General features: G+C 43.4%; 1 protein-coding gene across 1 annotated transcript in view; it reads left to right on the forward strand.

Annotated features, from left to right (window-relative positions):
* Nucleotides 1–302: 302 nt before the first annotated feature.
* The window catches only part of LOC136884398 (proton channel OtopLc-like), a 136,059-nt gene continuing 121,650 nt past the window's right edge, over nt 303–14,711 (forward strand). Inside the window, exon 1 of the mRNA XM_068229880.1 lies at nt 303–356. Coding sequence (XP_068085981.1) covers nt 331–356 — 26 coding nt within the window. The 5' untranslated portion in view covers nt 303–330. The remainder of the gene's footprint in view (nt 357–14,711) is intronic.

Here is a 14,711-nt window from a genome sequence, read left to right on the forward strand (position 1 = left end):
TAACTTTCAGGGAATTCGCGGGGTTTGTCGAATATTGTCACGACTGAGAGATAATGCATAATTCTTTCTCCTGGAGAATCGAGTCTTCGCGGACAGGAAAGGGAGGGGGTAAGTGGGCGCGCCCTTGGATTAGGAAGCCTACAGCACTCTAATCAAGCCATTAACCTGCCCCATTGTGACGTCACGGGTACCCAGCATGCAGCGCGCCGCCACTTGAGAGGAAGTGCCATAAGTGTAATTGTGGGAGCGATCATGTGATTGACGAGTGGACGGGGCGGTATTTACACGCGGCTGCTGTATTGTTGTGAGGACAGGACAGCTCCTGTGACAATGCTCATCAGGGATGCTCCCACGGGGTGAGTATTCTTTTAATTAACCACTTTGATGGCTTGGAACACGCCGGTTTTTGCGGTACCGGTCTTACAAATTTTAGACGAAAGGAAGAAAATACTCTACAGTAATTCGATGTAGCCAGACGTCTTGATTCATCTTTCACATCAAAAACTAGGCTTTTTCCAAACAGTTTTGCGGTTCCAAAGTTGGCCCCCTCTGGATAGTGTGGTCACCGCACACTATTGTATTACATCACTGCCTTCATAACTCGGCCGTAAACATCTCAGCTTATACGTAAAACCTTACTTTCGCTATTGACATTCAAATAGTTCTTTTTTCCCCCCTAGACAACGCATGGCCCACTATAGTGCGTCTCTACCTTAAAGGACAGTATGCACTGATGCCAGATCTACTGCAAGTAAAACGTTGAGCAAGGCCACGACCAAGATACGACAAAACTCATATACAGGCGTGTTTCTAGCGAAAAAATCCCTCAAAAATTTCCGACATTTGTTCGTTGCATATAATTATTGTACCTGATGCTCTAGAGATCGAACGACGGTGCACTTGTTTAGGCATGATAAGGCAAAGTTGACAGTGCGATTTAAATGCACAAATTATAAGACATTTTATTGTTGAAATTTAATTTTAAATGAAATAATAATAATAATAATATGAAATGAAAACCTACAACCTATTTTCCAGTCATTGACCGGGTCACGGATGTAATGACTGAAGCAGATATAGGCTATTAGTACGATAGGATCGCCACTCCCAAAGTGATATATTAATGACTGATAGATGCTATGAAATGAGAATGGGGTGTGTTGCTGGAATGTAAGATGACAAGGAAAACCGGAGTACCCGGAGAAAACCTGTCCCGCCTCCGCTTTGTCCACCACAAATCTCACATGGAGTGACCGGGATTTGAACACGTTATCCAGCGGTGAGAGACCGACGCGCTGCCGCCTGAGCCACGGAGGCTCTAATAATAATAATAATAATAATAATAATAATAATAATAATAATAATAATAATAATAATAATTTGTTTGAGTCATCCGTCCATAGACTGGTTTGATGCAGCCCTCTATGCCACCCTATCCTGTGCTAACCTTTTCATTTCTGCGTAACTACTACATCCTACAGCTACTCTAATCTGTTTGTCATATTCATACTTTGGTCTACCCCTAACGTACTTGCCCCCCCCCCCGTTACCTCAAAAACCAAGTGAAAAAGTCTTGGGTGTCTTAAGATGTGTTCTGTCATTGTACCTCTTTTTCTCGTCAAATTTAGCCAAATCTATCATCAGTTCGATTCATTATCTCTTCATTCGTGATTCGATCTATCCATCCCACCTTCAGCATTCTTCTATACCACCACATTTCAAAAGCTTCTATTCTCTTTCTTTCTGAGCCAGTTATCATCCATGTTTCACTTCCATACAATGCCATGCGACAGACGAAAGTCTTCAGAAACATATTTCTAATTCCCATATCAGTGTTTGAAATGAGCAAATTTCTTTTCTTAATAAAGGTTTTCCTTGCTTGTGCTAGTCTGCATTTTATGTCCGCCTTCTGCCATCATTAGCTATTTTACTACCCATAATTAAATAAAAGCAATTTGTACAGGCGCTGTTGTCTTATCGGTTAACTCCTTTCTTTATTTTCTTTAATTATTAACAAAATGATTTGCGGAAATACGCCCCAAATGCCGTTCGTCGCGGCTGACCGATTTGTGTAGCGCCGCAGCAAGTAGTGGACACTTTGCATGTGCTATGAGGAAGGATACCAGGAGTATATTGTTGCGCAGGTCATGGACACTGAGGCCTTGCCGCGGTAACAGGAGTACATTGTTGCACAGCTCATGGACGCTGAGGCCTTGCCGTGGTAACAGGAGTACATTGTTGCACACGTCATGGACACTGAGGCCTTGCCGTGGTAACAGGAGTATATTGTTGCGCAGGTCATGGACACTGAGGCCTTGCCGCGGTAACAGGAGTACATTGTTGCACAGCTCATGGACGCTGAAGCCTTGCCGTGGTAACAGGAGTACATTGTTGCACACGTCATGGACACTGAGGCCTTGCCGTGGTAACAGGAGTACATTGTTGTGCAGGTCATGGACACTGAGGCCTTGCCGTGGTAACAGGAGTACATTGTCGTGCAGGTCATGGACACTGAGGCCTTGCCGCGGTAACAGGAGTACATTGTTGCACAGCTCATGGACGCCGAGGCCTTGCCGCGGTAACAGGAGTACATTGTTGCACACGTCATGGACACTGAGGCCTTGCCGTGGTAACAGGAGTACATTGTTGCACACGTCATGGACACTGAGGCCTTGCCGTGGTAACAGGAGTACATTGTTGCACAGGTCATGGACACTGAGGCCTTGCCGCGGTAACAGGAGTACATTGTTGCGCAGGTCATGGACACTGAGGCCTTGCCGTGGTAACAGGAGTACATTGTTGCACAGGTCATGGATACTGAGGCCTTGCCGCGGTAACAGGAGTATATTGTTGCGCAGGTCATGGACACTGAGGCCATGCCGCGGTAACAGGAGTACATTGTTGCACAGGTCATGGATACTGAGGCCTTGCCGTGGTAACAGGAGTACATTGTTGCACAGGTCATGGATACTGAGGCCTTGCCGTGGTAACAGGAGTATATTGTTGCGCAGGTCATGGACACTGAGGCCATGCCGCGGTAACAGGAGTACATTGTTGCACAGGTCATGGATACTGAGGCCTTGCCGTGGTAACAGGAGTACATTGTTGCACAGGTCATGGATACTGAGGCCTTGCCGCGGTAACAGGAGTACATTGTTGCACACGTCATGGACACTGAGGCCTTGCCGTGGTAACAGGAGTACATTGTTGCACACGTCATGGACACTGAGGCCTTGCCGTGGTAACAGGAGTACATTGTTGCGCAGGTCATGGACACTGAGGCCTTGCCGTGGTAACAGGAGTTCATTGTTGCGCAGGTCATGGACACTGAGGCCTTGCCGTGGTAACAGGAGTACATTGTTGCACACGTCATGGACACTGAGGCCTTGCCGCGGTAACAGGAGTACATTGTTGCGCAGGTCATGGATACTGAGGCCTTGCCGCGGTAACAGGAGTACATTGTTGCACACGTCATGGACACTGAGGCCTTGCCGTGGTAACAGGAGTACATTGTTGCGCAGGTCATGGACACTGAGGCCTTGCCGCGGTAACAGGAGTACATTGTTGCGCAGGTCATGGACACTGAGGCCTTGCCGCGGTAACAGGAGTACATTGTTGCGCAGGTCATGGATACTGAGGCCTTGCCGCGGTAACAGGAGTACATTGTTGCGCAGGTCATGGACACTGAGGCCTTGCCGCGGTAACAGGAGTACATTGTTGCACAGGTCATGGATACTGAGGCCTTGCCGCGGTAACAGGAGTACATTGTTGCACAGGTCATGGATACTGAGGCCTTGCCGTGGTAACAGGAGTACATTGTTGCACAGGTCATGGATACTGAGGCCTTGCCGCGTTCACTCGTCACTCGGGCAGTCTCGTTAGTGTCTCTTAGTTTCTTGGTGTGTGGTCAAATACAGATAGGTTTTATGGCAACAATGGGATAGGAAAAACCTAGGAGTGGGAAGGAATCGGCCGTTGCCTTAATTAAGGTACAGCCCCAGCATTTGCCTGGTATTGAAATGGGAAACGACGAAAAACCATCTTCAGGGCTGCCGTTAAGGGGGCTCGAACCCACTATCTCCCGGATGCAAGCTCACGACCAACACGTGTAATCTCGCCGTTTGTACGACTCGTTGGCTGAATGATCAGCGTTGAGGCCTTCGGTTCAGAGGGTCCCAGGTTCGATTCCCGGACGGGTCGGGGACTGGATGTATGTGTCCGCCTCAACAGTCTCTTCAACATATTCAGACAACATACCACACTACCAACCACCATAGAAACACGCAATAGTGATCACATCCCTCCATATAGGATTGGCGTTAGGAAGGGCATTCTGTCGTAAAACAGAGACAAGTGCTCCAGTGTTCGCAGCCATGACCCCACGGATGTGGGAAAAGCGGTAGAATAAGAAGAAAGGAGGAGAAGAAGAAGAAGAAGAAGAAGAAGAAGAAGAAGACGACGACATGTGTTTCTTTGGTGAAAGTTGTATAGTATTGAATCAAAATCTCAAAAAGTATTATTACCTCTGTAGAAATTCACTCGGAGAGTGTTAGCTTCTTTTTCTTCTTCATGTTTTACGAATATACCTCCCCTCCCCTCCCGGCCACTACTCCTCTGTTACTTTTGTTTTTCAGTTATTTATTTTCATCTTGTACTCCTTACCCTCCAAGACTCTGTCTATACCATTGAGCTGCCTCTGTGGATCTGTGGTCGAGTGTCGGCCTCCGGATCCCAAGATAGCGGGTTCAAACCCGGCAGAGGTAGTCGGATTTTTGAAGGGCGGAAAAAACTCCATTCGACACTCCATGTCGTACGATGTCGGCATGTAAAAGATCTCTGGTGATACATTTAGTATTTCATCATCATCATCTGTTTACCCTCCAGGTTCGCTTTCTCCGTCGGACTTACCGAGGGATCCCACCTCTACCGCCTCAAGGGCAGTGTCCTGGAGCTTCAGACTCTTGGTCGGGGGATACAACTGGGGAGCATGACCAGTACCTCGCCCAGGCGGCTTCACCTGCTATGCTGAACAGTGGCCTTGTGGAGGGATGGGAAGATGGGAAGGGATAGGCAAGGGAGAGGGAAGGAAACGGCCGTGGCCTTAAGTTAGGTACCATCCCGGCATTCGCCTGGAGGAGAAGTGGGAAACCACGGAAAACCACTTCCAGGATGGCTGAGGTGGGAATCGAACCCACCTCTACTCAGTTGACCTCCCGAGGCTGAGTGGACCCCGTTACAGCCCTCGTACTACTTTTCAAATTTCGTGGCAGAGCCGGGAATCGAACCCGGGCCTCCGCGGGTGGCAACTAATCACGCTAACCACTACACCACAGAGGCGGACACATTTGATATTTACCCGACAAAATTAATTAAATCTCAACCATAGACGCCCAAGAGAGATCCGGTTTACTCTGTCTGCCCTCTAGTGGACCTAGAGTAAAACGGAACGTCGAAATTGACGAGCAGACAGCCAGATGGCGTCAAATCGAAATGTCTGCACACGGTAGCTGAGGCCATACGATTATTATTATTTTTTTAGCAATTTCTCCAGATTGTCTGAAATATCATCGGCAAGACCAACAACGTATGGATTTGACAAGCAAATTAGACTAGATGCAGGATGTAGTAGATATGTAGAAATAAAAAGTTTATCACATGGTAGGGTGGGCATCAAACCTGCCTGTGGACTGATGACCCAAACGAGAGTAAGTACATCCCTGCACACACTTTTCGTGTGAGTAGAGGCATCCAGTGAGGTGTGAGGTGGCGCAAGAATTTATTCTTCACACTTTTTAAGTTATATTTAACAACAGTTACGTTGCAGTAGCGTCTCGCCCGTAAGGACTCCCGCCAGGACGGTGTCCTCCCTAGAGAAAGAAAAACTTCTTTTTTTATTTTCTCTCGAAGTCAAATATTGGACTCAAATAATCCTAAGAAAATATCATTTAATTGTCATCATCATCATCATCATCATCATCTGTTTACCCTCCAGGTTCGGTTTTTCCCTCGGACTGGGCGAGGGATCCCACCTCTACCGCCTCAAGGGCAGTGTCCTGGAGCTTCAGACTCTTGGTCGGGGGATACAACTGGGGAGTATGACCAGTACCTCGCCCAGGCGGCCTCACCTGCTATGCTGAACAGGGGCCTTGTGGAGGGATGGGAAGATTGGAAGGGATAGGCAAGGAAGAGGGAAGGAAGCGGCCGTGGCCTTAAGTTAGGTACCATCCCGGCATTCGCCTGGAGGAGAAGTGGGAAACCACGGAAAACCACTTCCAGGATGGCTGAGGTGGGAATCGAACCCACCTCTACTCAGTTGACCTCCCGAGGCTGAGTGGACCCCGTTCCAGCCCTCGTACCACTTTTCAAATTTCGTGGCAGAGCCGGGAATCGAACCCGGGCCGCCGGGGGTGGCAGCTAATCACGCTAACCACTACACCACAGAGGCGGACTCATTTAATTGTAAAACTGTAAATTCTCATAAATAAGGAAGACTATTCGGCAATAAGTTATCAAGATTCAAGATACCCGTCTCCCTTAATCTCGAAAATCATAGATTAGGGAGAGGGTATTATTTATTGTAATCGTTTCATAATTTCATAATTTGTGATACAAAATTAGAAGGAGTAATTTAAATAACTATTGTGAATAGTGTTAATAATTGGTACATGCGATGAATTTTCATATAAAGCAGGTGCATAGAAATTGAACAGAGAAAGAATACTATAAACTGAATGTTGGAGTTCCATTCATATATAGTATTATGGAAGAAAAAGAAAACATCTATTTATAGTGATATCTTTTCAGATTATCAAAGATAATATTGCCTTTGCAGGCTGTTAAGAAAAGAGAGAAAACGGAAATTATTACTCGACAATACATGAAACTAGTAGAACTACTGTAACGAGGTAGTTCCATGCTATCCCTTAAGCCTATGTACCTAATGGCTCTAGACTTCAACGGAGTTATATTGTCTAGGTTACCTTAGGCACAATTCGGTTCCTGGCTGACATGTATCACATCCTTTCCTTCCTTCAATTTCCTGCTCCACCTTCCCCTAATAATGTTAAATAATTTTGCAATTCCATCCGGGTACATCCATTCTCTGTTCAATAACTTTACAATTGTATACAACTGATTTTCGTTCTCAATTTTCTTTACATCCTCATCGTCTATGAATTTTTCTCGTATTTCCTTTGTCATAGGGCAATCTTTTATAAAGTGTGCCCATCCCATCCCTTCAGAGCATATTAAACATTTATTTTCATCCCTGTTCCTTCTATATGCTTTACTTTTATGTATCCCCATTAACCACCATATTATACCCCTCATTCCCTTTTTCTTTTTTTTTTTTTTTTTGCTACGGGCTTTACGTCGCACCGACACAGATAGGTCTTATGGCGACGATGGGATAGGAAAGGCCTAGGAGTTGGAAGGAAGTGGCCGTGGCCTTAATTAAGGTACAGCCCCAGCATTTGCCTGGTGTGCCCTTTTTTTCTTTATAAACTCTACATTTATTCTCATTCTCCCATTTATGCAATAAGTTATCAAACTTCGGTGACTAACTTTAAGCGAGCAGTTCGCCGGTAAATGTTTCCACGTTGAAGATAAGGCACGGACTCTCTAAATTCCGTCCGAGGTTATGGTGTGGATGAGGGGGTTGAGATGTAAGGGGGAAGCGTGCTGATGGACGATTTCGGGGGTGGAAGGGTGCGGGAAGAAGCTTTCACTTGGGCAGAGTCCGTAGTAGTGTAGCAGTAAAGATGTCGTCACAAACCGCTATACGAGCATGCGCCAGGCAAATTTCCATGGTTGTGTACAATAAAATAAATAATTTATGACTTTGTTTGCCATATTATTTTTATTTTAAGAAGAAAAATAATAAATAATTACAGTATATTGAAATGTAACATTTGAGATCAGGAATTTTGATTCAAATTGGGCCTCTGCCTTGCATCCCGTGTTTTGTGAGGGTTGGCAGCAGTAAATGAGTTTCTTTTCGCGCGGAAGACTTGAATGAGTGCCGTGGCACTGGTTAGTACCAAATACAGTAGAGATAATACGCGACACTCAGCGATATATCGAGGACAGCTACTGGAGCTCACTCTAGCGGATAGACCTGAACAGTACTGATTCTCTCATAAGAGCACGTGTATTTGTGTGTGAAGTTTTTGGTGTTATTTATGCGTTTTCATTGAGTTGACATAAATAAATAGTAGTGTGTGTCATTCCTTGATATCTCCTCTGATCTGTGTTTGGCTGCAGTAATTACGAAGTAGAGAAAAATGCGCGGTCGTACTTCAGGTTCCCTCGTGACAAGAACATGCAAGTAATATTGTGTTTGCATATATATTCTTCCAGTGACAGAGATTTTTATAGTACTTCATAATCTTCTGACCTGCTCGATCCATATTTTAACTGGCATAAAATATAATACGCATATTTTATTGTATAGTGCAGCAGTTAACCTTCAATACCGATGTGTTGTTGTAGATGTGATCTGTGGGTTTTGAAATGTCACAGAAGTGATTTGGATAAGGTGTACAAGAAAGAAGGGACGTTACGCTTATATAAGAATTATAAGATCTGTTCAGATCATTGACTTTAGAAATCCTCGACTATACAGCCAAGGGTATGTTACATTTTTGCTCTAATTGTACGTAAATATTCCTCAAAGCATCACTATCGACAACATTTTCATACTTTTCTTTCTTTATCCCTCTTCTCAGATGAAAGTCGGGATTTTATAGATTTTCTCTCTGTTAGTAGGCTTCATGTTAAGAGGAAAATTGTCCAGCTATTAAATGTTAATTCATTGCATCATGTGTGTAAGGAATATGCCGATATTTTTATTGACAAGTGTCTTAATGTAATGATACAATGTTTTTAAATGAGAAAAAAGACAAATCTAACCGTAAAATTTCAGGCAGCAATGGTAAAGCAAAAAAAAAAGTAATACATAAATGAAAGATCAAGCCATTTCACAACTTGTTTATATGTCTAATTTCAGTATTTAAATAATAACCTTTTAAATAATTCTTCATTCATTTATCCAGAATTGCTTTAGCAACTTCGAAGTTAATATCTCAATACCACTTTCTTTCTAGACGTAATTTATTTATCTATTTCCGCATATACATTTCCATTGATATTTGAATTTAGCGCGATTTGTTCAGGTCAAGTCACTAGGAGCGCCACCGTCGAATTGTCTCCCATTTTAGCTAGGCGAAATCCGTAAGTGTCGTGTATTGTCTCTACTGTATTTGTTAGTACCAAAGAAAGATTTGTTGGAACAAGTACTGTGGCCAACCCCCACCCCCTCCCCCGCCGCGGAAGAAGACACACGTGCGCTATTCCGCTGTTTATAACGCTACCCCTGAGTCACCTTTGTCAAAGTAAGTTTTGCTACGTTAAAAATGCTAACCTAACTGATAAATTCACAGTCAACGTTTAGATAATGCGTCTAGGGCCAACATTTCCAATATTTAGCCTATAAACAGCCACACAGACACTGCAGATATGGGATACAATAAATACACAGGCATGTAAGTGATTGAGACAAGACAGCTCACAAAGCCGTGATCGGTGTGTACAAGTGTGTTTAAGATAACGGTGTTTTGTTGGTTCAAAGCGGACAAGGTAAACTGGACAGCAGGCTGGACGAGATACAGACAATAGGGGGTTCATAGATCTCCCAAAAATTTGAATTGATGCATCATGAATCGCAACTTAGGGGAATTTAAACTCTGTAAGTTATAAACTTTGTGTACATTGCATTTTCGTCTAGCTATATGATTTAAACTCTACTCGTTACATAGATCTCTGAGAATTAGAGTAGTTTCTTTTTCTGCTATTGGCTTTACGTCACACCGACACAGATAGGTGTTATGGTGACGATGAGACAGGAACGGGCTAGGACTGGGAAGGAAGCGGCCGTGGCCTTAATTAAGGTACAGCCCCAGTATTTGCCTGGCGTGAAAATGGGAAACCACGGAAAACCATTTTCAGGGCTGCCGACAGTGGGATTCGAACCCACTATCTCCCGAATACTGGATACTGGCCATTAGAGTAGGCGAAGCATTGTCTGACCCTATAGTGGTTACGAGGTAGGGAGGAGGGGTCCCGCAAGGCACGGTTGTGGGACCTCAGTGTTTTCTAATATATATAAACAATTATATGAGTAAGGATATGGATGTCAAAAACATATCAGATGTAAGGCTTTTCTAATATCTAATTCCCTCCAGGGGAATTTAGAATTTTCCATTCGGAATTGCTAGGCGGGCAATGGGAGATTTTTCTCCCGTATGCAGTTATCAGACTGTGCCTCTTATAAGGGCTTCTGATAAGTTCACCTGCATACACCCAGCGTCAGTGGGTAGGGTCTAACACATCCCACTCTGATGAGTCTAGTGTCAGACCTAAGACGAAGCGCTGGTTAATAGAGCAAACGCCTGAAAAGCCTTACATCTGATGTTTTTGACATTTTTGACATGCTCTATTGGTGAAAAATATCTAATTACCTCCAGGGGGATTTAGAATTTTCCACAAGGATATGGAACCACAGATAAGGTTCCTTGTGGATGATGTTATACTGAATGTAGCAATAAACAAGATAGGTGGTTGTGAGTGACTGCAAAAAGACCTCGACAAATTTGTGAGGTGGGCAACAGAAAACGGTAATTTGTTTCTTTGTTTTAATTACTGTGTTGATGGGATGACAGTAATTTTTGGGGATCTTTCTAAGTACCTAGGTGTTAATATAAGAAAAGATCTTCATCAGGGTAATCATATACACGGGACTGTAAATAATGGTTACAGATTACTCGATTTGTTCCCCTGTGGGGGGGCGGTAGAATAACACCCACGGTATCCCCTGCCTGTCGTAAGAGGCTCTCTCATGGCTGAAGCCTGATAAACGTCGGCAGCTACACATTTTAACGATGGTGTTTAGAGTACTAGCTGAAAGTCAGCCACTGTATATTTCTTCTAAATTCACCTTTTTATCATCTTTTCATAACTTATACACACGTTCCAGATCCACTCTTTCTATTCTAGTGCACCGCACAAATGAAATTAATAGATCGTTTGTGGTGACCGGCGCCAGATTATGGAATTCCCTGCCAGCTCAGGTCAGAGAAACTAGTTCTTTTTCAAGATTTAAGGTCACTTGCCGAGACTATCCGCTGAGGACAGCTGAGTGAATGGTTGAATCATGAATCTGTGTGCGCCTGAGGATTATTCAGTATTAAGAGTTTTTAATATTAATTAGTTTTAATAAAAATTTAGTTAGAGATTTATTTAAATTTATTTTCATCATCATCATCATCATCATCATCTGTTTATCCTCCAGGGTCGGCTTTTCCCTCGGACACAGCGAGGGATCCCACCTCTACCGCCTCAAGGGCAGTGTCCTGGAGCTTCAGACTCTTGGTCGGGGATACAACTGGGGAGAATGACCAGTACCTCGCCCAGACGGCCTCACCTGCTATGCTGAACAGGGGCCTTGTGGAGGGATGGGAAGATTGGAAGGGATAGGCAAGGAAGAGGGAAGGAAGCGGCCGTGGCCTTATGTTAGGTACCATCCCGGCATTCGCCTGGAGGAGAAGTGGGAAACCACGGAAAACTACTTCCAGGATGGCTGAGGTGGGATTCGAACCCACCTCTACTCAGTTGACCTCCCGAGGCTGAGTGGACCCCGTTCCAGCCCTCATACCACTTTTCAAATTTCGTGGCAGAGGCGGGAATCGAACCCGGGCCTCCGGGGGTGGCAGCTAATCACGCTAACCACTACACCACAGAGGCGGACTAAATTTATTTTCAATTCTATTAATTTACGTAGTTTTAACTATTTTCTGTTTCTCGGTATTTTATTTAAGATTTTCATTAGTATAATGGTTGAGTGTAAGAGAGGGTCTCAAGCCGTAACTTCGCCACTCTAAAAAGACACTAATAAATAAATAAATAAATAAATAAATAAATAAATAAATAAATAAATAAATAAATAAATAAATAAATAAATAAATAAATAAAAGGTGCCATAGGGGCTCTGAACTTGGGAGCGTGAGTTGGTGACCACGGAGCTCTTAGCTGAGTCCTGGCATTGCTTCCACTTACTTGTGCCAGGCTCCTCACTTTCATCTATCCTATCCGACCTCCGTTGGTCAACTCGTGTTCTTTTCCGACCCCGACGCTATTACGTACTACTGTATGGTGATTTGTCCGTCAGATGGGGACGTTAAGTTTTGAGCAGACACCTTGGTGTTATTCGACAGTACATGCCGACACCGGGTTTCACCCTCTCCCTTCCTCATTATCGTCATCTCATATCCAGACGCGCAGGTTGCCCATGGGAATCAGGCGAGCCGAAACATATCCTCGGACACTCGCGGCACCAAAAACCATACGACAAGTAAAGTAATTTCATTATCACAACTGTTGTAAATAGGCCTACGTGAAAATTCAATCCCATTATTCGTACCTTAAGCCTCCGTGGCTCAGGCGGCAGCGCGCCGGCCTCTCACCGCTGGATACCGTGGTTCAAATCCAGGTCACTCCATGTGAGATTTGTGCTGGACAAAGCGGATGCAGGGCAAGTTTTTCTCCGGGTACTCCGGTTTTTCCTGTCATCTTTCATTCCAGCAACACTCTCCAATATCATTTCATTTCATCTGTCAGTCATTTATGAGTGCGACAGGCTTCGGCACATTTCCTATCCTCGCCGCTAGATGGGGGCTTCATTCAATCCATTCCTGACCCGGTCGAATGACTGTAAACAGGCTGTGGAATTTTTTATTCGTATCTTGCAATATTTAAGTTAAAATATTACGTTCAGTAGAAACACAATCAATCAATCAATCAATCAATCAATCAATCAATCAATCAATCAATCAATCAATCAATCAATCAATCAATCAATCAATCAATCAATCAATCAATCAATCAATCAATCAATCAATCAATCAATCAATCAATCAATCAATCAAATCCAATATAAATTAACGGAAATTAATTGGGAATGGTGCGGACATTTAACGACAATATTTACTAATAAGTTACACGACTGTTCGCGCAGGAAAGAATCGGAAACCGTTTCCAACTGTTCTAATCCGAGCATGTGCTCGAACTACCTCAGATTTGCTGATTTGCTGCACGAACAAAGCTATTAAAATTGTCCGCAACTGACCCTGTCCACTTCAGCTTCCCTCTCCTCTACTGCTTTCAGCAGTTAGTATTGTCTCGTTTCCAAGAATATGTAAATAGAAGCCTGGAGATAACGTAGTCTATTGTGATCCGTGGCCTTGAATGTATACAAATTTTCCATAATATATTATATTGGTGCCTGTTGTGTAACACCACTGCTTTTAGTTATCACTTGTAATGAGTGAAAAAAATCAGTAGTTAGTAGTGTCATGTATTAAGTTTCATGAACAAAATACTTCATACTGCTTTTAGCCGCAGAGGAAAAGTATAGGTAGATTTTATCATTTAGTAGAAGCATTCTAGACCTAGTTTTTACTTGACGTTTCGATAGATTTTGCCAAGTTTAAGCAAATAAATGATACAGATCTCTGCACATGGTTATGAGGGTACTTAGAGGTTGTACTAAGGATGTAAAGGAGAGGGCTTGTAAGAGTATGGTTCCAGTGTATGGGACCCACGCCAGGATTACTTGATTCAAGAACTGGAAAAAAATATCCGAAGAAAAGCAGCTCGAATTGTTCTGGGTGATTTCCGACAAAAGAGTAGCGTTACAAAAATGTTGCAAAGTTTGGGCTGGAAAGACTTTTGAGAAGGGAGACGAGCTGCTCGAGTAAGTGGTGTGCTTCGAGCTGTCAGTGGAGAGATGGCGTGGGCGGACATCAGTAGACGAGTGTTGTCTTTAAAAAGTGGGAAAGATCACAATGTGAAGATAAATTTGGAATTCAAGAGGACAAATTTGGGAAAATATTCGTTTATAGGAAGGGGAGTTAGGGATTGGAATAACTTACCAAGGGAGATGTTCATTAAATTTCCAATTTCTTTGCAATGATTTAAGAAAAGGCTAGGAAAACAACAGATAGGGAATCTGCCACCTGGACGACTGCCCTAAATGCAGGCAGTAGTGACTGATTGAATGAAGACAAGTGTTTCCCCGCAATATAAACAAATGGCACCCACATAAACTGAATGAGTCACTCGCGAATGTAAGGTTCACTCGGAAAAGATCTCAAACAGAGCATTATATGATCATACGCCAGCACTTACATTATATTATTTTGGGGATCTGTCAATATTTATGAGTAGAGCCCGGATTTTTCTGCATTAATAGGTTAGAATGCAAACTTACTGAAGCGAGATGCAACTATAGTCTACCTTTACAACGATTATGCTATGGGGCTTGCATAAACATTAGGGGCACGGCCCATCAGAACTCCTATAATTTATGTTACTCTTGCTGCATTATCGAAGAGCGGGTGGCCGACACTTCCTACTAACCAAATTAGTTTGCAATCTAACCTGTTACTGCATAAAAATCCGGGCTTTATTTATGAGACAAGAAAACAAAGAGCTAGGATTAGCGACGAAAGTAATAAAACTATCGCGCGCTTAAAAATTAACGTAAAGGAAATTACACGTGCATACAAATAATATGCAAGATACTGCGAATTGGCAAAGAATTACAATTAACACAATAATGCACTTGTTATGACGATATCAAGGCTGTCAATTAACAA

Source organism: Anabrus simplex, chromosome 12, assembly GCF_040414725.1.
Source record: "Anabrus simplex isolate iqAnaSimp1 chromosome 12, ASM4041472v1, whole genome shotgun sequence".
Lineage (NCBI taxonomy): Eukaryota > Metazoa > Arthropoda > Insecta > Orthoptera > Tettigoniidae > Anabrus > Anabrus simplex.